The sequence below is a fragment of the Rhinolophus hipposideros genome, assembly GCF_964194185.1.
Source record: "Rhinolophus hipposideros genome assembly, chromosome: 20".
NCBI classification, from domain to species: Eukaryota; Metazoa; Chordata; class Mammalia; order Chiroptera; family Rhinolophidae; genus Rhinolophus; species Rhinolophus hipposideros.
In genome coordinates, this window is record NC_138066.1 from 23,105,668 (window position 1) to 23,125,617 (window position 19,950).

At 40.6% G+C, this 19,950-nt stretch overlaps 3 protein-coding genes across 17 annotated transcripts in view; 1 reads left to right on the forward strand and 2 right to left on the reverse strand.

The window, feature by feature from the left end:
- The window catches only part of GGNBP2 (gametogenetin binding protein 2), a 37,214-nt gene extending 17,620 nt beyond the window's left edge, over positions 1–19,594 (reverse strand). For 2 of the 5 annotated variants that reach the window (XM_081029850.1, XM_081029849.1), the window contains exons 1-5: positions 11,553–11,732; positions 10,844–11,039; positions 4,118–4,198; positions 2,573–2,826; positions 288–386 (exon numbers count right to left, since the gene is read on the reverse strand). In XM_081029850.1, coding sequence (XP_080885976.1) covers positions 288–386; positions 2,573–2,826; positions 4,118–4,198; positions 10,844–10,936 — 527 coding nt within the window. In that variant the 5' untranslated portion in view covers positions 10,937–11,039; positions 11,553–11,732. Of the gene's footprint in view, positions 1–287; positions 387–2,572; positions 2,827–4,117; positions 4,199–10,843; positions 11,040–11,339; positions 11,430–11,552; positions 11,733–19,457 lie in introns of those variants that run through there. The other 3 variants (XM_081029848.1, XM_081029852.1, XM_081029851.1) reach the window with 3 other exon arrangements.
- On the reverse strand, positions 13,169–19,609 carry PIGW (phosphatidylinositol glycan anchor biosynthesis class W). 5 transcript variants are annotated; one of them, XM_081029855.1, is made up of 3 exons: positions 18,580–18,683; positions 18,403–18,461; positions 13,175–18,147 (listed from the first exon to the last, which is right to left on the reverse strand). In XM_081029855.1, the coding sequence occupies exon 3, from the start codon at positions 18,133–18,135 to the stop codon at positions 16,624–16,626; it is 1,512 nt and encodes a 503-aa protein (XP_080885981.1). In that variant the 5' UTR covers positions 18,136–18,147; positions 18,403–18,461; positions 18,580–18,683; the 3' UTR covers positions 13,175–16,623. The 5 variants fall into 5 exon arrangements, with proteins under 5 accessions (XP_080885980.1, XP_080885981.1, XP_080885983.1 ...); XM_081029854.1 differs by lacking the exons at positions 18,403–18,461; positions 18,580–18,683 and adding an exon at positions 19,458–19,609 and having other exon boundaries at positions 13,169–18,147; XM_081029857.1 differs by lacking the exons at positions 18,403–18,461; positions 18,580–18,683 and adding an exon at positions 18,945–19,197.
- MYO19 (myosin XIX) overlaps positions 19,610–19,950 on the forward strand; it is a 31,708-nt gene continuing 31,367 nt past the window's right edge. For all 7 annotated transcript variants that reach the window (XR_013992050.1, XR_013992051.1, XR_013992052.1 and 4 more), the window contains exon 1: positions 19,610–19,817. The gene's annotated coding sequence lies outside the window, so the exon portion shown is untranslated. The remainder of the gene's footprint in view (positions 19,818–19,950) is intronic.

Sequence of the window (19,950 nt, forward strand, 5' to 3'; positions counted from 1 at the left end):
AACTTAATATTGGTTACATAAATTTCCATGAAGATCTCCACCTCTTTCCTCTGAAACATATTTTATATAAGGGGGACAAAAAACTTTAAAAAAAAAAATTAAACCTGTATTGTGACCCTATATGTATCAGAAAGGCCTATAGAGGTAGGATCATATTTATTTTGACCTTTGTTATAAATGTAATCATTAATGAAATAAGTAGCAGTGTTGTTTTTTTTTTTACTAAATATTATCAACATTTACAATCTTAACAATGACAAAGCATCCTGATATTCAATTCTACTTACCCCAAAGGTTTTGGTTTATGCGTATCTAAGGAGTGCAACTGACATCTCTTGTTCTTTTTACTTTTTGGAATAGCATCTATCATGTCATTTAGTTTGGACCTAATTAAAAATAAACCATTAAAGGTTTGATTAATATTCATTTTTCTTTAAAATTTTCAAAATATCTGTTTACTGCCTTTTACTGAGAAGCATATTTAAAGTATTACAGACACATCACTTACTTTGAAATTTTCTCCTCAAATTCTAACCCAAAAGAGTCTACACTTGATACACTTGTCTTTCCATTTCATTCTGAGTCTGTTAAAACATTGAGAAAGGCCTGCTCTTTTCAAAGTACCCTTTCCCCCAGACTGCATGCCTCATTCATCCCTGTACCTGCACTTTATCTAGCTATGTGCCTGGCACCCAAATATTTTATGACTGATTGCTACCAGACTCTCAGCCACCTTCCCTTGTCCAAACATTACCTAAATACACACTATCCTTGATGAGGTGCCATCAACAGAAATTTTATGCAAATATAGAAATAAATACAGCTAATATCCACACCCTATATCCAACTAATCAGCAAAGCCTATAAACTCTTAACTTTTAAATATATCCAGAATTAAATCACTTCTCATCACCTTCACCATTACTACCCTTGTCCTAATTGCCTCTCTAGCTTAGACAACTGCAACAGCTGGCTTCCCAAATGGTCGCCTTGCTTCCACCCTTTGCCTTTACATTCTAAGGCTTCACTTAACAGCTGAGGTGATCTTTTGATTAGACAATCACTGTTATTTCTCTGTTCAAAACCCCTCCAAAGCTTTTCGCAGGCAGAGTAAAAATCTGAAGTCTCTACCACTCTAAATAGGAAAGCGCAGGGTTAGGTCTTTGGACCTCTTCCAATTTAGACTCACTCTGTGGTGATCATATCTTACCTCATGGGTTTAAATTGTGTGTGCGCTTGTTTGTGTGTGCATGTACTATATATTTTTATATAAAATACATATATATGTATAAATACTATATATATGCTAATGACACAAATTTACATCCCTAGGCCAGACCTCTCTGAACTCTATTTGGATGTCCAGTTGGAATCTAAAACTTAACACATCCACAGGTGAGCTCTGCAAAATTGCTCCTCCCAGTCTTACACATCTCAATAAATGGAAACTATTTGTCCTATTCTTTAGACCCCAAATCTGAGAATCATCCTTGATACCCTACTCTACCTCCAATCAATCCAAAAATCCTATTGGCTCATTCTTCAAAATACATCCAGGAACTAACCATTTCTCCTCTGTGGCCACCATACTGTTATCTTTTGCATACTGTTATCTTTTACTAAACAGCCTCTTGATTCTCTGCCCTTCCACTATCCATTTAGTCTCAACACAGAGGTCTAAATGAGCCAAACTTCACGTCAGACCACGTCACTTCTCTGCTCAAAACCCTCCCAAATCTTCCCATTTCAGAATGTAAAAAACAACAACAAAAAACAAAAAAACACAGACCTCAGGATGGCACTGAAAATAAGACCTAGCCGGACAATCAGCTCTAATGCATCTTTTGGAGCAAAAATTAATATAAGACCCAGTCTTATTTCACTATAAGACCGGGTATAATATAAGTATAATGTAATGTAATGTTATATAATATAATACAATATAATATAATATAATACTGGGTCTAATATAATCCTGGGTCTTATATTAATTTTTGCTCCAAAAGACGCATTAGGGATGATTGTTCAACTAGGTCTTATTTTCGGGGAAACGGTACATAATTGGGCCTTTTATTACTCCTCTGACCTCATTTATCATTACTGTTCTTTTCATTCATCTGGCTCCAGCCACAATGACTTCCTTGATGTACTTCAAACATGCCAGGGAAACTCCAACCTTTGAACCTTTATACTTGCTGCTCTCTGTGCTTTTCTCCAGATAATCTACTTAATTCACTCACTTACTTCATTCAAGTCTATAACCACTGTCATTTTATCAGAGGCCTTCCTTGACTATCCTCCATATTAATTCTACCCACTCGTTCTCTATCTGCCTTACTAGTTTTTCTTTGTAAATTATCATACCTGACAAATTATATACGTATTTGCTTACTGTCTGCCTCTCTCCACATAAAAACAGATATTTTATAGTTACTGGCACAGAGAAGTTACTCAATAAAATTGTTGAATTTGGGCTCAAGCTTTGCCCCAACCAAATTTAGGGGAAAAAGCTACCACTGATCCAAGTTTAAAATTTTAACAACTTCATTTTTTCCTAATTGATTATACTTACCCATGTACATAAAATAATGTATAAAGCTTCTTTGCATCAGTCATGCAGCTTCGAGTTACAGATAGGACTCCCTTCGGCCCAACTGTCAGGGGTTCAAGGGCAGGATTTCCAGACTCCACAAGTTGGGAAAAGAGGCGCTCCACACTGCGACGACAGCCAACACATGGTACGAGCTGAGACAGTGCACTCAAGACTTCACGTGATGTCACCACCATGGCAATACTTAGATCTTGCTGCTTAAGCATACTATGTCGCTGAGAGAAAGAGGGAAAGAAAAATGAAGAAAGAGTCCTTGAGAAATACATCAAATTACTCTTTCACTACCACGTCTGGTTGCTATCCTTGAGCATTAAGTGCAATCTAGGCAGGGTTTGCCATCTCTATCTGCAACTGAGGCAGAAAGGCAAGATGGTCGGCCTTGTTCATGCTGCCCTGACTTTGCTCTACAAACCCCCTGGTCTAGAATCTAGGGTATAGAAAGCTCTGCTTAGGATGTCAGGGGTAAGCAGTATGTCCCTAGCATAGAAAAAAGAATACCTGCATCCAGAAATTTAGTGCTTATTCAGTGAGCATTAAGCTTAGTACTCTCGCTTAAAATTAAAAATAAAACAAAAGGAAAGAAAGAAAAGAAAAAAGAATAGACACAAAGCAGCTTTATCACGTCTTCTTCTCAACTTTCAACAACACACTATGTTTAGCTACAGGAGTCAAGTTAGGATGGTGATCATGTAGAGCAGCAATTCTCAACGTGTGGTATGGACAGGTGTGTTATGAATTAGTGGGAGAGAACAAGGCCTATGTTACCTACATAGGAGCCTGCAGTGAGGAACTAATAGGCTGGTGCATATGAATGTTATCTGTTGGTTATGACAAGGTAGAAAAATGACTTGAGAACCACAACAGCAAAGAAATGGGCAAAAAAACTCTAGTAACTAACTTCTACCTGGATGGAGTTACAGTTACACTACAAGTTAACACTTCCAGTTTTACTAAAAAGATGGGAAAGTAAAATAACTCCTAAGAAGGATTTTTCTCACATTTACTATTAACCATTCATTCAAAATTTCTCCAAAAGTAGAAACAGAATGTTGAAGTAACAATTTATCTTCCATTATCTTGATTATAGACGGTGTACTTATAAAGTACCATATTGCTTAAGAATTAAATAAAAATCAGAAAGTTCACAATACAGAATTACTTTTTATTTTTACTTGAATAAAACAATTACTACAGAAAAAAAACCAACAAGTTCTCAATGAAAAGTTGTATACCTTACCTTTTTAAAACAAGAAAGATGACCTGGTAAAAATTAAAGCCTTACAGACAGGTGAAATGATAACACACCACCACCAAATCTCTTTCACATGACAGGTACATAAATATATTCACTGTAGCAATAGTAAAAGAAAGCAATTTCAGTGCAATCTTAAGACCTAGAGAGCCCTAGGTAAAACAAAATTAATCTTATGGCTAAAATTTTAAATAACTCTTTAAAACACACACACAGACACACAAATTTAAAATACTGAATTTTAAAACTATTACCTGAATGAACTGCTTTAGTTGTGCGCCATTATTTTGATGCCCATCGAGATTCAACACATTGTCAGGAAATTCCATCACCATCTTAATATACAAAAGAATAAAAATCAATTATTTTATCTTCTTCAACTACATGATACAGGCTATTTTATAACCCCCTAGGACAGAAATATACCCCCAAAGCCAGATCTCCACCACCTGCCATCCTGACTCCTGCCAAAAAAAGTTTTAAAAGAATCCAAGTTATACAAGTTTCTAAAGCCAGAAACAGTGTAGTCATTAGGAGCAAGAACACTGAAGTCAAGCAGACATGAGTTCAAATCCCAGCTCTGCCACTTACAATCTATGTCATAACTCTGGGCAAGTTACTTAACCTGCCTGATTTTCAGCTTCCTCATTTGTAAATGACATTAGGTAATAATTTTTATTATCGCTCACAGAGTGGGTTGCGAGAATTAAAGTATATTTAAAAGTGTTTCTTGCATGGGGAAATAATAGCATTTAATAAGTGAAATAACATGGTATTTTATGTTAAATACCCTGACATTTTTAGTTATTCTCCTTAACTACAGAATATAGTAAATCTTATAATGTGAATGACCACAAATATACACATATCACGTATATATGAGAAGTACTCAGGACAGTATCTGGCACAAAGTAAATGACTGCTCTAATTATGAACATAAAAGATACACTGAGATATTCAATTATCAAAATTCACTAAAAAAAAAAATTCACTACAAGAGTAGGAATACAAAAAAGTTTAAGGATGTTTTAGGATGTCAGATAATGGGGAATTAGTAATTAGCACATTTCACTGTTCTGTGACACAACTGATATTAAAAACAACCGTAATTATGTACCACTAGGAAAAAGCCACTGTAACTAGAATGTCACCAAATGCAAGAACCAACACAATTTTAGAGACATTAAGAATATGAAAATAAAGTTAGCCTTCAAAACAATGAAATGAAGTAACACATTTATATCTTAACATTGTTAAAGGTATCAAACATACTGTACTAGAACAAACTTCTATTTCCAGATGAACATGACAAGGACCACAGACTCCTACACACCCAAAGAGTGAAGTTAGGATAAAGACACCCAATTGAGGCAAAAACAAAATACCAAAAAAACCTCACCCAGTTGAATGTGATCTTAAAAAGATTCCTCCTTCACCAACTAGAACCACAAAGACCTGCTTCTTTAATGAAGGTGACCATTCTTTTCCCTCCACATTAGAAACGAGAGCCTTAAAAGATGCTTGTTCTCACAATAAACTAAGGACTGAACAACTAAGGCAAGTGTAAGCAATTAAGACTTTTTTGATTTGATAATGGGAAAACACTGGATGTGTGAGGCAGAGAAACGAGGCAGATGCTAAGGACTGACAGTGATGCCAACACAGACCTAACAATCCAGAGGACTCAGTGTATTTCACAGAACCAAAACCGCATGTACAGTATGATTCAAATGTTTGTATGTGTATATTTTCTTTCAGAAAAGCAAAATACATATTAGAAGTTGTTATCTCTGGGCAATGAAAAGATAGATGACTTTTTTCTTTATGTGTTCCTTTCTTACCCAAATTTATTACAATGCATACATACTACTTACTATCAGGGGGAAATGTTAGTGTCCTTTGCTTCCAATTCTATATACATTATACCATGTTCAGAGACATGCTTTCATCTCAATAACTTTTACTGTTCTGGAAGTTTCTTCTTCCATACTTATAGGCTATATGTCCAAATCTCACAGTTTCAAGAATAAATTGTCCAATTTTTCAGGTTTGTCAACCTTTCTCTAGTTTTCCCTCTCATAGTCTTCTTATTAATATCTCCAAAGAGTGGTGGTAGTAACAACAAAGATATTTAATGTAGCTTCATATATACGAGGCATTGTGCTAAGCAGTTTCATATATTAACTCTACCAATAGTACGAAGTAAAACTAGCTACTAGCCCACTTTAATAATTTAGCTCTAAATAAATTGGTGAGAATGACTGAAATAAGTGAGCAAAATATCTAATGATCCATATTGCCCATAAAATTTAGCCTATTTAATGGAATCTACTGAAATTTTTTTTAAAAAATTTAATAATCCTGGTATAAATACTGGCTAATGAAAACTGATGAATAAAAATAGTTAATAGTACAATTAACTCGCATTATGCTTTCTGGAATCACTACATGGTTTAAAACACACACAAAAAATTTAACTGTCAGGTCATAAAAAAGGTGTAAGATAAACTTTCAAAGCCATGTAACTCAGTAGAACATTGCAAGTCACTCCAAATCTACCATTTAAGCAACTATCACCTATATTTGTATTTTCACTTGCTATACACCATTTCACCACATTATCAATTGCCACCATTAAAAAAAAAATTAAGACAATTACCCATACTATTTTAAGATCAAAGCTGTCAAGGTCTCCCTTATCTGGTTCATAAGTGAAATCCTAAATTCTGTCTCTGTATACAAGGTGAATTACTATTTGAACAACTATGTTTTATTGTTTTAATAATTAAAGCAGATTAATGTATTGAGATCTGATAGCTGACCTTTAAAATATGTATATAATTTAGTGAATAATACCTACTTTAGGGATCCTTTTTAGAAAGTCAGCAAGGGTTAAAATTTTAAAAAAACAAACAAAAACCCCTCATTGCAGATCATTTCAGTTTCACCTAACTAGTATAAATGTCAAGATAAGATCTATTACTGTGTCTTTCCTGGACTTCAGTAGCTTGGATAATACTAAATTTTCTCTCCTACTTTTCTCTCTGTGAAACACTCTGGTTAGAAACTGCATTCACACTAAATTCCTCTGTCCTTGCCTTTTCTGGCCAACCACTATAAGCTTAACAATGAGAGATGACAATAAAGAAAAGGGAAAAAAGAAAAAGAAGACAAAGAGGGTACTAGCGCTATTTTTTCTCCATTCTTTAAAACCACTTCCTTGACTTAATCTTCAGATTCTAGGTTACCAAAGGAAGACAGTCATGTAAAGTATTTCAGGTGTGGTTTCACAGAGGAATCATTAGTGTTTGGCTTCATGAGGAGGTTGCCTATCCCTACCTAGCCAAAAATAGAACGAGTCATTGTCCTGCAATTATTGCTTCATAAAGTTTATTGAATCCATTACCCACTTTCACTCTTAAGTATCTGTCCTGGTTTCTCCTGACCACAAACAATCTGTTTTTTAGAGCATTCTCATAAGCTCTAACCAACAATATTAAGTTTGCATTTATTAAAACAAATTACAAAATAACAAACACAATAACTTTTTGTTCTTTACTTCTTCATTCTCACAGCTATTTGTAACATCTATTACTTTTGGTAAAATTATTTGAGAGTTCAAAGGCAACATTAAAAACTAAACTTTTAACAAATGCTAAACACCTAATCCCCAAGTGGATATGCTACCATTTATCACCTTTTTTAAAGTCTCAGTTAAAAACCATTAGCAGAGTTTCTAGTCCATTTACATTGGTTTGAATTAGAAGGGTAAACTGTGTTCCAGAAATACTGTGGCAATTTGACAGTATGTATCAAGAACTTTATAAAAGGTTCTTATCCTTCGATCCAGTAATTGTACTTCCAAAGCCTAAGGGGAAAAAAATTGTAATGCAAAGATTTATGCATTATTTATATTCTTATAGCATTGTATTTAGAGCAAAAACTAGAACCTCCTCTATGTCCAACAAAGAATGATTAAATTATGGAATGTTGCACAACAAAGTATTACATGACCATTAAAGCTGTTTAAAAATGACAAAAGAAAATGTTCTCAATATTACATTTAGTGAAAAAAAGCAAGATATGAAATGTTGAGAATACATTTCAACTCTGCATCGAAGTGTGTGTCTGTAACTGGAATTATACCAAATGCTGCTAGTATATCCTTGGTTATCTCTGCGAAGCAAGAGTAAGAGTAATTCTTTGTTTTGTGGTTATCTTTCAAGATTATTTTATAAGGATTATATAGTTTCACTGTATTCTTTTTTTAAAAAAAAGAATTATTCACTTATAAATTGTAATTCTTCAAAGATGTCTCTAAAATAAAATCTGTTTTCTGTCCGTCTGCTATTTTACAATTCTAATAACACCCAAAAGCATTATGGCCATACAGCATGCCACTTTCCTAAATATTCTACCACCTTACCTATTTGGCATTTTCTTAAATACACCTATATCGATCGGCATTATACTCAAGTATTCAAACCCATGAAACTACCACCGAGTCTCTTAAATGTGGATACAACATACCACATAAAAGAGTCTACGTACAGGCTTCTTAATTTCATTTTACAAATAAATACAATTTAAAATCTCCAGTTTAAGGCTAGAGGTTTCAGTTTCTATTACTAAAATAATAAACATTTGTAACTGATTGTAAACTTTTTAACTAGACTTAACATCTAGGTGCTACCAAGATTCTAAGACTACTGGAAATAAAGACAACACAATGTTTCCTTCACGCATTACCTATGGGCCCTAGAGTAAATACCAAACCAAACAGTAACTTCCATGATACACTACTATCAACGGACCACCAACAGACCACTGAAGAACACAAACCTCTGCTCTTCCCTCCCTCTTCCCCAACAGGTATTTGCTCTGCATTCTTCAAGTAGTATTTGGTAGAATGACTCTGAAAGTAACTTGTTTCCCTAAGTCTAATGCATTCTTGACAAGAATTTTCACTAAGCAGCATTCAATGACTATGCAAAAGTCCCAAGTAAAACAATAAATGGCCTCACTCATTCCCTAGTGATGAAACCCTTGCAAACAAAAACTGCACCTTTTCCTAAATAAAATGCTCTTTTGAGAGAGATAAATTAAGTAAACCTAAATTTTACTTGCCTTGGCCACAAGTCCACAATGCAATAAAAGCAAAACAACCACCAGGTTCAGTCCAATCCCAACTTCTCTGAATAAATAAATAACAATAACAACTCACAGAGTAAGATTACATCTTTTTTTACGGAAAATTCTGGAAATTACTATCACTGTACAGAAAATAGAACACCCCAAAAGTTGGCTATTTTAAAGTGCTATATAACAGATGTAAAGCTGTTATTTGGGCACAAGGAGAGAAATCAGTGTCTATTAAAATTTTATAGATACTCAAATTTATGTTGATTTCCCCTATACTTTGATACTATCCACTCAATAGTTATGTCCAAACCCAAAGGATTTTTTTTTAACTTCAAAGGCATTCTTCTGGGACAATAAACATAAACTATGTGAAGAGTGTTAGAAAGAGAAATATAGATAAATGAACTCATATTAGGAGTTTTCAAATTGAGAAATCCATCATTTAATTTGATTAGTGTTAGTTTTTTTTAACTACTTGAAACACAAGTCCATTATATTTTTTTTAAAGTGCAAAAGTCATAACCAAGGGATCCAAGTATTTTCTAATGCATCAAAATAATTCTATTTCCCTTAGGTCAGGCCAAATCATTCTACCTTTTTCCATGAAAAACAAAAAATGCACTTGGGTTATTATAAATGCTGTCACTTAAAAAGTTCTAGCAAATTAAGTCCTTCAATAGCTCTTCTAATCCTTTTAAAAGTACTGCAGCTCAATCAACTCTTAATTGAGACTGGCAAACAGAAAGGCATAGAGTGGCATCTCTACAATGACTTGCACTTTATATAAAATTTGAAAAAGATATTTGGGGGGGAAAATCAGGAACGAAACAGATCAACTGTCTTATGAAAAGCAAAAAGCCAAAGGTGATAAGATGAAGAGTCTTAGTTACACTTTATCAAAACAGACAAACGTATAACCTAGAGCTTTAGCATCATCAAAATGCAGTATTTCAAAAGATATTCACAAAAGGTTCATTTCTTAAGAAATAGTTGCAAGAAACTGCACTCATTTCCTGTTCAGAATTCAAATTTCTGCCATTTCCTTTCAAAGGAAATACTACAGCAACACAGAGCAGAGGGTTTGTGATGCTTTACCACCAAATCTAAAAAGGAAAACTACCCAGAACTGGGTTTTGACACCCAAGATGAGCAATCAGCTTTTTCTAATGCTCTTACACATTCAATAATTTTGCTTCCTTAAAAAAAGGGGGGGGGGGAACTACCTGTAAACTAAAGAATGCCAAGAAAGCCTTTTTTGAAGAGTCATGGCCTAGCAGTACCATCATTTCGAAGAGTTCTAATGTACTACACAATACGAGACTATTTACAGCGAAATCAAATCATTTTAGTGGAATTTCTACTGTGCAAGAGCGTGTCACTCGGCCCTCAGTATTTATGCTTCTGTAGTGAGAACTGTAGTAGTAAGACAGACAATATACAGGTAGCAGTGTAGCTGCGACATTTCAGATAATTAAGGCTCCTCGAGGGTCGGTGGTTTCTGTAAGGGGTAGGCCCTAAACGCCAAGATCCTTCAACCCCTCTCCTAGGGTTTTCGCGTGCTTTGGCAAAAGCGAAAGGGTAAAGGAAGAGGGTTCGACAACGAGGGCAGGCCCGGGCAGAGGGGCTCCAAGTGCGTACGGAGCGCTGGGCGAGAGGCCCGCCGAGGTTACCCAACGAGCCCCTGCAAAGGCGAGTTTGTGGGGCCTGCCGGAGAAAAGGCCTCGCCTAGGAGTTGCAACACACTCTTTCTCCAGTGCGCAGCGCTCGGCCTGGGGGAGGGGGAGGAGGGAAACAGCTGCCAGGGGAGCGGCGAGCCCAGCCCGGCCCGGCCCGCTCACCGTGAGGGTGTCGTCTATGTAGAGGGGAATCTGCCTCCTCTCGAAGGGGAACTCCTCTTCCCCGTCCCTGCACACTGCCACCAGTCGCGCCATCGTCCCCGACGCTGCCGTTGCCACCGTCACCACCTCCTCCCAGCTGCCGCCGCCGCCGCTGCTGCTGCTCCTGCTGCCGCTGCCGCCTCCTCCCAGCTCCTGCCTGCAACAACCAAACGTCGCGAGCTTAAGCACCAGCCGCCGCGCAGCACATTCGCCACGGGGGGGAGGGCGAGGAGCTGAGGGGACCGGCGAGTCGGGCTGCGTTTCCCATCACCCGATTCCACACGCGCTCAGCCAATCAGCGCGGAACGGTGCGGGGACCCGCCCCCTCGCGCCGCTCGTCCACCCCAGCCCCCACCCCTGCCGGCCTCCCGTCAGGGTCCAAAGGAGACGCGGAAGAGACTCGCCAGCCCTGGGGCTTCCCCAGCCTGTGACCGGAGGCCCAGCTCCCGGACCTCACCCCAGGCCTCAGCTCAACAGCCCACTGCCCGCTTCCCGCCGCCGGGGAACCCTCAGTCCATAGCTGACCCCTTTCTCCCCCTTTATGGCCGCGCCCCGCCCAGTCAGTCCCCCCGGGCAGCAGTTGCCCAGCGCGACCCCGCCCCTGGGAGGGGTCGACCCCGCCTCCGCTCTGCGGAGTCCGAGGGGGAAGAGACTCAGACCCTTTTCTCACCCTTCTAGGAGGTGGTCTCTCGGCTCTGACCTTCACCGTTTTCGTGGACGCCTCCCTGACCCCCACCTCTGCTCCCCGTTACCGGCTGACAAAGCCCGCGTCAGGGCCGGCCTGGGCGGGAGCGCAGCTCCTAATGCCGTTTCCTCTCTGGCTTAGTCAGCCGCTCGCGCCACCGGGAGTGGGGGAGGGAGGGCGGGGGACGTGGGGAGGGTGGGGCAGGGAGGAGCTGAGAGCGCGGGGCGGGGCCTCGCCTCCTCTCGCGAGACTGCAGACGGCGCCTCCAGAGTTGCCGCTTTCGAAACCCTGGTGGCGGGGTGGGTTGCCCCCCCAGGCAATCTCGAACCCGTGACCCTCTCCCTCTCGGGAATTAACTACTCAAATCGGAAGAGGGCTGCTGGGAAGAGTGAGTAGGCCTAAACCTACGTTTCCCCTCGCGCGGGCCTTTAAATCGCTCTCCGAGGTCCGAGGGGCGAAGGGAGCCGAGCCGAGCTGACCCAGGGCCCACGGAGGGTCGAGACCCAGTGAGAATCTGGGTAAGTGGGGAGGAGCTGAGACTTTCGGAAGGAAAGGGGAGACGAGCATCTGCGGAATTTGTGAGAGATAAACAGGGGCCTTGGTTTCCAGGTACTTGACGCCGCTTTCCCTGACACCATCATTAACCAGGAGCCACCCGCGTTGCGGCTCCCAAACTGAGACTGCGTTGAGATCCCGCCAAGGTCGACAATACTGAGCTGCTGAAAGTTTTTTGTTGTCGTTGTTACACTTAGAGGCAAATAGAAGACTATGTGGAGAGTGGCTTGCGTATGCGTCCCGGCCAGAGAAACTTCTTGGGCTGAGTTAATATTAACTTTGGGACTCAGACAGGACACCGAGTCCCTTGTGCAAAGTCCTGGTTCTGGCCAAAGGCCCTTCCCTGTCACCGGAGAAGCGGAGCTGCTGTGAAGACAGTTCATCTACACTCTGCGTGCCACCGTGTACTCAGTTCCTACCTTGAAGGCCTGTTTGTAAAGCCAAAATAGTTGTTGGGAAGCATTTTGCCTAGGGAAAGTCTTGACGATTTTAAGGATAGATCCATTTGCTGCTCTTAACTAATCCTGGTGACAGATCTGTATTTCCTGATAGAATAGGCTAGAGCTGTGATACGGACCTTTAAAAAGTATTTTGGTCATCACATGAAGTCTTCAAGATTCCCATCAACAAAGCTCTATAGTGCATCCTTAGCCATGTTGACTTATGACATTATGTGGTCACTGTTAGGGTAGGTGACATAATAAACTGGAAGAACCATAGTTCAGTCCCAAAGGTGTAATTATCCAGTAAGTATTTGTCTTTTGGCCATGTTAGGAGAGAACAGTGTGATTCTTAGCTTAAATCCAGTAGACATCTGGGATGTGTGTGTGTGACTTCTGACAGGTTAGACTGCATAGCCAAAATTTGGACATTTTTAGAGAACTTTGTGTTTTATGTAAAAACACTCCTAAGCAAAAAAGAATACTGTGGCTTTTAAGATCCTGAGGTGCTCCTATAAAGATTATGTCAATTAATGTACATCCTTTTATTCAAACTTTCCTTGGATTATGTTTAGTAAAGGACATTGAAAACGACAAGCTCAATATATAGGTGCTAATTTTGATAACTTTTATTACTGAGTACACACTAAGTACTAACAAAGAAAAGCATTCATCCTGGAGAATTAAATCTAAGAAGTCAGATATAAAACATAGTAAAATGATAAAACTCAATATAAAAACATAATAAAATGAGGAAAGCATGCAATCTCTTTCCATCTGAGATTACTTTACCTGATTTTGATTTGTCTTTTAGGTTCACTGAGGCACACTGTTTGGTATCTTTGGACAATGTTTCACATACTATAGGTATTCAATATACTTATAAGGCTAAAAATGTGGATAATTTGCTAGATAAGTTGCTCTTTGGTACTACAAATATAAAATCAAAAGATCATATTGAGGGAAAATGTTTAGAAAATTATTTCATTGCAAAACAATTTCTAGAGTTTTCAACTATATCTTCTTAGTTGCAGAGAAGGCACTTGTTTATTTTCACTATCGCTATTTTTTTTATCTTCAGCTATTATTAATAGTGCAGCAAATGACAAAGTATCTGCCTTTAGAGAACTTAACCTCTAATTGACAAAATGATTACTACATAAAAAAAGCCAGTTATTGCCTATTTTAAATTTTCAGTATTGGCATTGTAAAGGGCAAGGTCAAAGGATTTGAAAGGCCAGGAGAGAGAAAGCAATCAACCACAGAGGACACTTCCCTGGTACCTAACAAAGAACAGTTGGAGATGTGATAAATTATCAGCAAAATGCCATTCTTCATCTTAGGTCCCCAATGTATGACAGCCAACTCCAAAAATGAAGCATAAATGATATGTGAGTATTCTCTAAGCCATTTAAAAAAATGAAGAGTACTGATTTATTCCTCATTTATCTCGAGAGTACTGATTTATTCCTTATTTATCTTCATAAACTATACATAAATTCCTAGGGAGTAAAATGTTTTTGTATGCTTTACATAACATTGGACATTGATATTCAATAAAAATAAAACTGGTCGACATCTTCTAAACTTCATTTTAAGTGTTTTTCCAGGACCCGTCAGCTCCAAGTCAAGTTGTTTCAATCTAGTTGTGGAGCTAGATTGCCGCTCACAGTGGCCCATACGGGGATCGAACCAGCAATCTTGTTAAGAGCATCACGCTCTAACCAACTGAGCTAACCGGCCGCCCCTAGGTTGTCATCTTCTAAACACAAAAGCTATTGACACATATGTGGTAGGTATCCCCAGTTTATAATTGTGTAAAATTAAAATCATGGAAATGACTCACTTTCTGAAGGTCATAGATCGGATAAGTCCTAGATCAGATTATACTGTGTTTCCCCGAAAATAAGACCTAACTGGAAAATAAGCCCTAGCATGATTTTTCAGGATGACATCCCCTAAACATTAATGCGTCTTCATCCCCTAAACTTGCCTAATGTGTCTTTAGGAGGAAAAATTAATAAAGGACCCGGTCTTATTTCCGGGGAAATACGATATTCCTTTTTCCTTTTCTTTTCTATCCTCAAATATTGATAGTTGAAAAGATGAGTTAATCAGAATTTTCACTATATTAACCACCTTGTTTTATGTGGTAATACAATCAACAGCTGTTACTGTATTTAAATTACCTCAGTTGTCCAAGTCTGTAAATTGGGCTGACAGTGGGAAGTTCTGTGTTATCTATTGTTACCATAGACTCAAAGGGTCCACTTGCCTGTGCACATCCGAGCCAAAAAAGACTGGAGCAGGCGTTTGCAGCAAAGAAAGTAAAGGTTTAAGGAGTTGGCGCCAAACCCAGAGACACAAGTGAGCTCATGCTTTCAACAACCTGGATTCCTGAAGGCCCCTAGCAGTTAGGTTACACTCGTGTAAGGGAAAAATCATGAATCATGGTTACAATAGCAGTTGGGGTCACAGGCTCTACTGATTGGTCGGGGCTAAGGCAGGGAGCAATTGATCATGGGCTTCAGGTCCTGGTGTCAGCCATAGCATTGTTCGGTCCAGTTCCCAGGGGTGTAGTCCATGGGACCGTTCTGCTTTCATGATGCTGGACCTGAAACATAACTAAGGCCAAGGTGTTATCTTTGACTAAAATTTTATTCTAGTTTGAGGTTTGGTTATTGTATCTTGGTCATGGACGATAGACCTGAAGCTTTACTCTGGAGTTTGACTCTGACCCAGACCTAATGTCCTAAGGGCTTAATGGTTAAAAGAAGCAGACATACAGTGTATGTGTACAGATAGAAGCATCTGGGGGAAAGAATGCAAGTGAGTTATAGTTCTATCTTGCTAAACAAAGTTAGCTTGGGTGAAAGCAGAATGCATGCTAAAGAAATAAAGTTCATGTGTGGTTACACTATCAAAAATAGACAATTTTGGTTAGAGTGCGACCTCTCAACAAGGTTGCCAGTTCAATTCCCGTATGGGATGGTGGGCTGCGCCCCTTGCAACTAAAGACTGAAAAACGGCGACTGGACTTAGAGTTGAGCTGCTCCCTCCACAATTAGATTGAAGGACAACTACTTGGAGCTGATCGGCCCTGGAGAAACACACTGTCCCCCAATATTCCCCAATAAAATTGAAAAAAAAAAAGACATTTTCCCCGCTAACATTTTTTTAAAGGGAAAGAAATGTTCACAAGTTAAAATGTAATCCCCTTAATGCAGGGACTTCGTCTTATTTTCTGTTGTTTCTCCGGCACTTCGTCTTATTTTCTGTTGTTTCTCCGGCACCTGTGCCTGGTACATTGGAGCTCAATAAATCTTTGTTGAATGGTCTCTCTCTTCTGTAAAGTAGAATTAAGTCAGAATGGTCTTTTTTACTAATTTTTGTTTTTATGAATATTTCATTAGCTTTCTCTTTTATGACTGTCATAATTGGAGGTGGAAAAACACATAATTGGAGGTGGAAAAACATTTTTGTCCTTTTAAGTTATGATTCAATGTCTAACTGTTGAGACATAAACTCACTGATATTTATGACCTCGAAAAGGATGAAGGAGCAGTTACTGACAAGCAGCAGCAGATCAGTTAGACCACATGCCATAAATTTAAACACTTGCTTTCTCATATTTAGGTTTTTATAAAAGATTAAAATTGCGCAGTAAAGAATTGTTGACAATCCCACAATTCAGAGATGTTTTCATGTAAATATTAAAATACATACAATAAAAAATACAGAATGGTATAAGATGGAAAGTAAAAACCTTCCTTCCCATGCTCCAATCTTCCAGTGTCCCAACTATAAGCACAAGTATCTTTAAAATACTGAAATTTAATAAATAGAATTTCTAACAAGTCAGGGACTTTGTTTCTTCTCCATTGGTTTTACATAGTATTGAGATACATTAAAATATTAAGCATCACTACGCTTATAGAGGATTGAAACAATTTTATAATAAAATATAGTTAACACTGGATTGCCAAAAGCCCATTTTCTTCACATTTAATATTCTTCCTCATTAATATTGCTCAAACACAGATACATCCTACCCCTAGTGATCACCGAAATTTTACAGTCTTATCTTGCAAGTGTAGCACATATACAATTAAACAGTTGGTAAACATATAGAGATTGAGCACAAATAAGGCCCACAAGGTACTGCTGTGCAATGTATCTACCAACATGTTGATCAGGCCAGTTGTTACATTTGACAGCAAGAAAAAAATCAACTGATTTCTGTTCATAGCTGTGATTAGACAAAAACTGGGTTCCTTTCTTTCAGCTTCAGAAACTACAGATTCTGAATGCTTTTTATTTGTAGCAGGCGACTGGATCAGTTTCCAAGAACATGGTACTACAGCCCCTTGGATTAGAAACTTGGCAAAACTCAAAATTATATCACCCAGTAATAAACTGCTAAGAAGGATCAGGCTAGAAGCAACTATCCAAATACAAAAGGCTAAATTGGCCATTCTTCGAGATACTACTTCTACATTTACCTGAACCACATAAAGAGATATAAAGAGGCTAACAGCTGTCAGTAGAATACAACATGCTACTTTTATCCAGTCTTTAATATGTGATCTTTTTTTAAGCACATACGATCCTGTCTGCACACCAGCCATGTGTATTGCCACATACCCCAAGGTAGAGAATATTCCTTCTCGGTTAGCATTTAATAAACCAATCCTTGTGCCACTGCCATCAGTGCCATACAAAATCAACCTTTTCAGTGGGGTAAAGTCAAGGGCTAGCTGGTATAAGACAGTAATGCTCACGGCCACAATCCAGGATTTATTCAGGGGGAAAAAAATCAAAAGCAGTGATGTTATCAATTTCACAACTACTAAGGTAAAGAAAAAGTTCCAGTGAACTCCATACTCAGTTAAATGTTCTTGATAGCCTATGGATTTTATAATGACTAATCGTCCTATTCCTAGGAAGACTAATGGCCACACAGAGTATAATGACTTTGTAAGATAGTAAAATCTGGACCCTTCCATACATTTTCTCCTAATCTCTGGACAAACCATTGCAGCCCCAAAAACAAAGCCTCCTACTCCAAAATCCATTGCTCCTGTCCCATAGAGCTCGGTTTTGGCATATCTTCTGGGAAAAAGTGGGAAGTCCACAGCCAAAATAGCAACAGCAGTAAATGCACTGTTAATTACACGGAAACAGGAGATGGCTGGAATGTATTCTGATTCTACACTGGTTTTTAAGAATTTTTCAAGGATTTTTTGGACAGGCATTCTGGCAAAGCAAGTTCTCCTGCAGTATATTTGATAGAATAGCCCTGCCCCAAAGATAATTACAGCGAGGTGCTCAAGAAAGACAAATGAAGACAAAATGGTCAAAGTGATCACCAGGGGAAGTATTAGGAAAACAAAGTCAATGAAGAATCGAGATCTCCAGGTATGTGAAGAAAAACACAAGTGCTGTGAGAGAACAATCAGCAGCCCTCTGCACAGGATACAGAGTGCAGGTAAGCACAAGCCCTGGGTAATTTCCAACACGCTGGTTCCATTGTGGTTACTGACAAAAGCTTCTTTCATCTGCTTTTGTGACATTTTTTCTTCTTCCTGTGATAACAAGAGCAAAGGAATGGATTTGTGGAAAGCAACATTCTTGTGGAATTAGTGTGTGTGTGTGTGTGTGTGTGTATCTCACTTGACGTTACTCTTATTCTTAGGTTTCAGAGCAGAACCTAGGACTTGGGATCCCCATTCCAAGGATTGTGGAAAGATGCCTAATACTAATACATAAGAATGTTACACTAATAGTATGAAATTGTTGGTTAAAAAACTTTAGCTATTTTCAGTATAAGGCAGACTCACAAAGAAAGTGCATTTGGGATATAAACCCTGAGAACGGAATCACAGTCGAACAGAAAGTCCTATTAGAGAACGCAGCATATGTTAAGATTATGTAATGAAAATTGAATGCACGTAACTAATGACAAGTCAAATCTAAGAGCGGGGAGAGGGGCAAGCACAGAAAAGTTACTTAAGTACATGTCGGATTAAGTACACATTGGAGCTGGAGGCCTCGATTTCTGTCCAGCCTCTGAATGTACTGCCTCCAGTACAAAGTTTGGGTCTCCCGGGAATCTCCCGCGCCCCAGCGTCGCGTCCCCTGACAGCCAGCCCGATCTCACTGTTGGGTGTAGGCAGGCAGAAAGCACCAATCATGGAGGGGCGGGGGATGGGGCGTGTGGCACACACTACTGGTGTTGTTTTAAAAGGATATAAACGCCCCTCTGTCACACGTCGATGTCTGAAAAGTGGCACACAGGAAAAACACATTTGTTGGCCAAACAAAAACCATATTGAACAGATGAATGCATACGTGATGGCCTGTCCGGGCCCAGCAACAATACCTCACGATAACAAACCGATCCGAATCGGCTGGCCTTTAAATGAGTCCTTCCCCACGGCCGCGCCGGGTCCTTATACGCGCCGCGCTCCAGCCGGTCCCGGCGCCCTGGCAGAGGGCGGTACACGGTGGCTGGGCCGCCCGGTCCCCGCCGCCGCCGCCGCGGCCCAGCGCGGGAGCAGCAGCTTCCGCCTCCCTGGCCGCGCTTCCGGCCGACGCGGGGCGGCCTGCGCTTCCGGGCCGGCCGGCTGCGCGCCCCTGGCCCAGGGTGGCTCTGCTTTCCCCGTCCCGCCGGCTCCCCACGCCGTCTCTATCATGGCTCGCCCAGCCCGAGTCCTCTCCCGTACTGGCCGCAGAACGGCCCGTCAGAGGAGCCCGGGGCAGACAAGGCGCGCGCCACGCGCCTCCGACCCCGTCACTGTGGCGGGGTCAGAGGGCCCGGCGCAACACTCAGCCGCGGCGTCCCGAGAAAGACCCCGTGGCCCAGTGAGGTTTCCGGAGCCCCAGGAAGCCCTACCTGCCGTGCTCCCGCCGGAACACCGGAGGACCCCCGGTCACCCCCATCTGATCCCAGGCTCACGGAACATTTGGTCGCACGTCGAGCCCCGCACTCCGGGTCCCGGCGTCCCCGGCGGGCCACGTGCACCCCGCGCCGCCCGTGCGCGCCCCGCCCCCGGGGAGGAGCCGCCCGGCTCCCGGCCACTTAGCCGAGCGGCGGCGGCCGGGTGTGAGCCCGCAGTCTGGGTTTTCTCCCCGGGCCTCGCTCGCGCCCCTCCTCTTCCCTCCCGGGGCGCTTCCCGCCGCCTCACCCGGTCCGTCCTCTTCTCCAGTCGGGCCGGGCGGGTCCGCACGCTGGGCGTCTCGGGCCGGGAGACCGGTGAGTGCCACCCCCAGCGCCGGTCTGAGCCCTTTGCGGCTCACAAGGGGCAGGAGGGGCCGGGTGGCCCCCGGAGCGCTGAGGAAGAAAGGGGCATCTTCCCCTGCCCTTTCCCTTTCCTTTTGGACCCTCT

Bases quoted from the DNA above. Each gene is read 5' to 3' on its own strand.
- PIGW (XM_081029853.1), bottom strand. From the start codon at position 18,870: ATGTGTTTTTCCTGTGTGCCACTTTTCAGACATCGACGTGTGACAGAG. The intron at 18,148-18,579 runs GTACTTAAGTAA...TTGTTATCACAG, and splicing joins ATGTGTACTTAATCCGACAT to GAAGAAGAAAAAATGTCACA.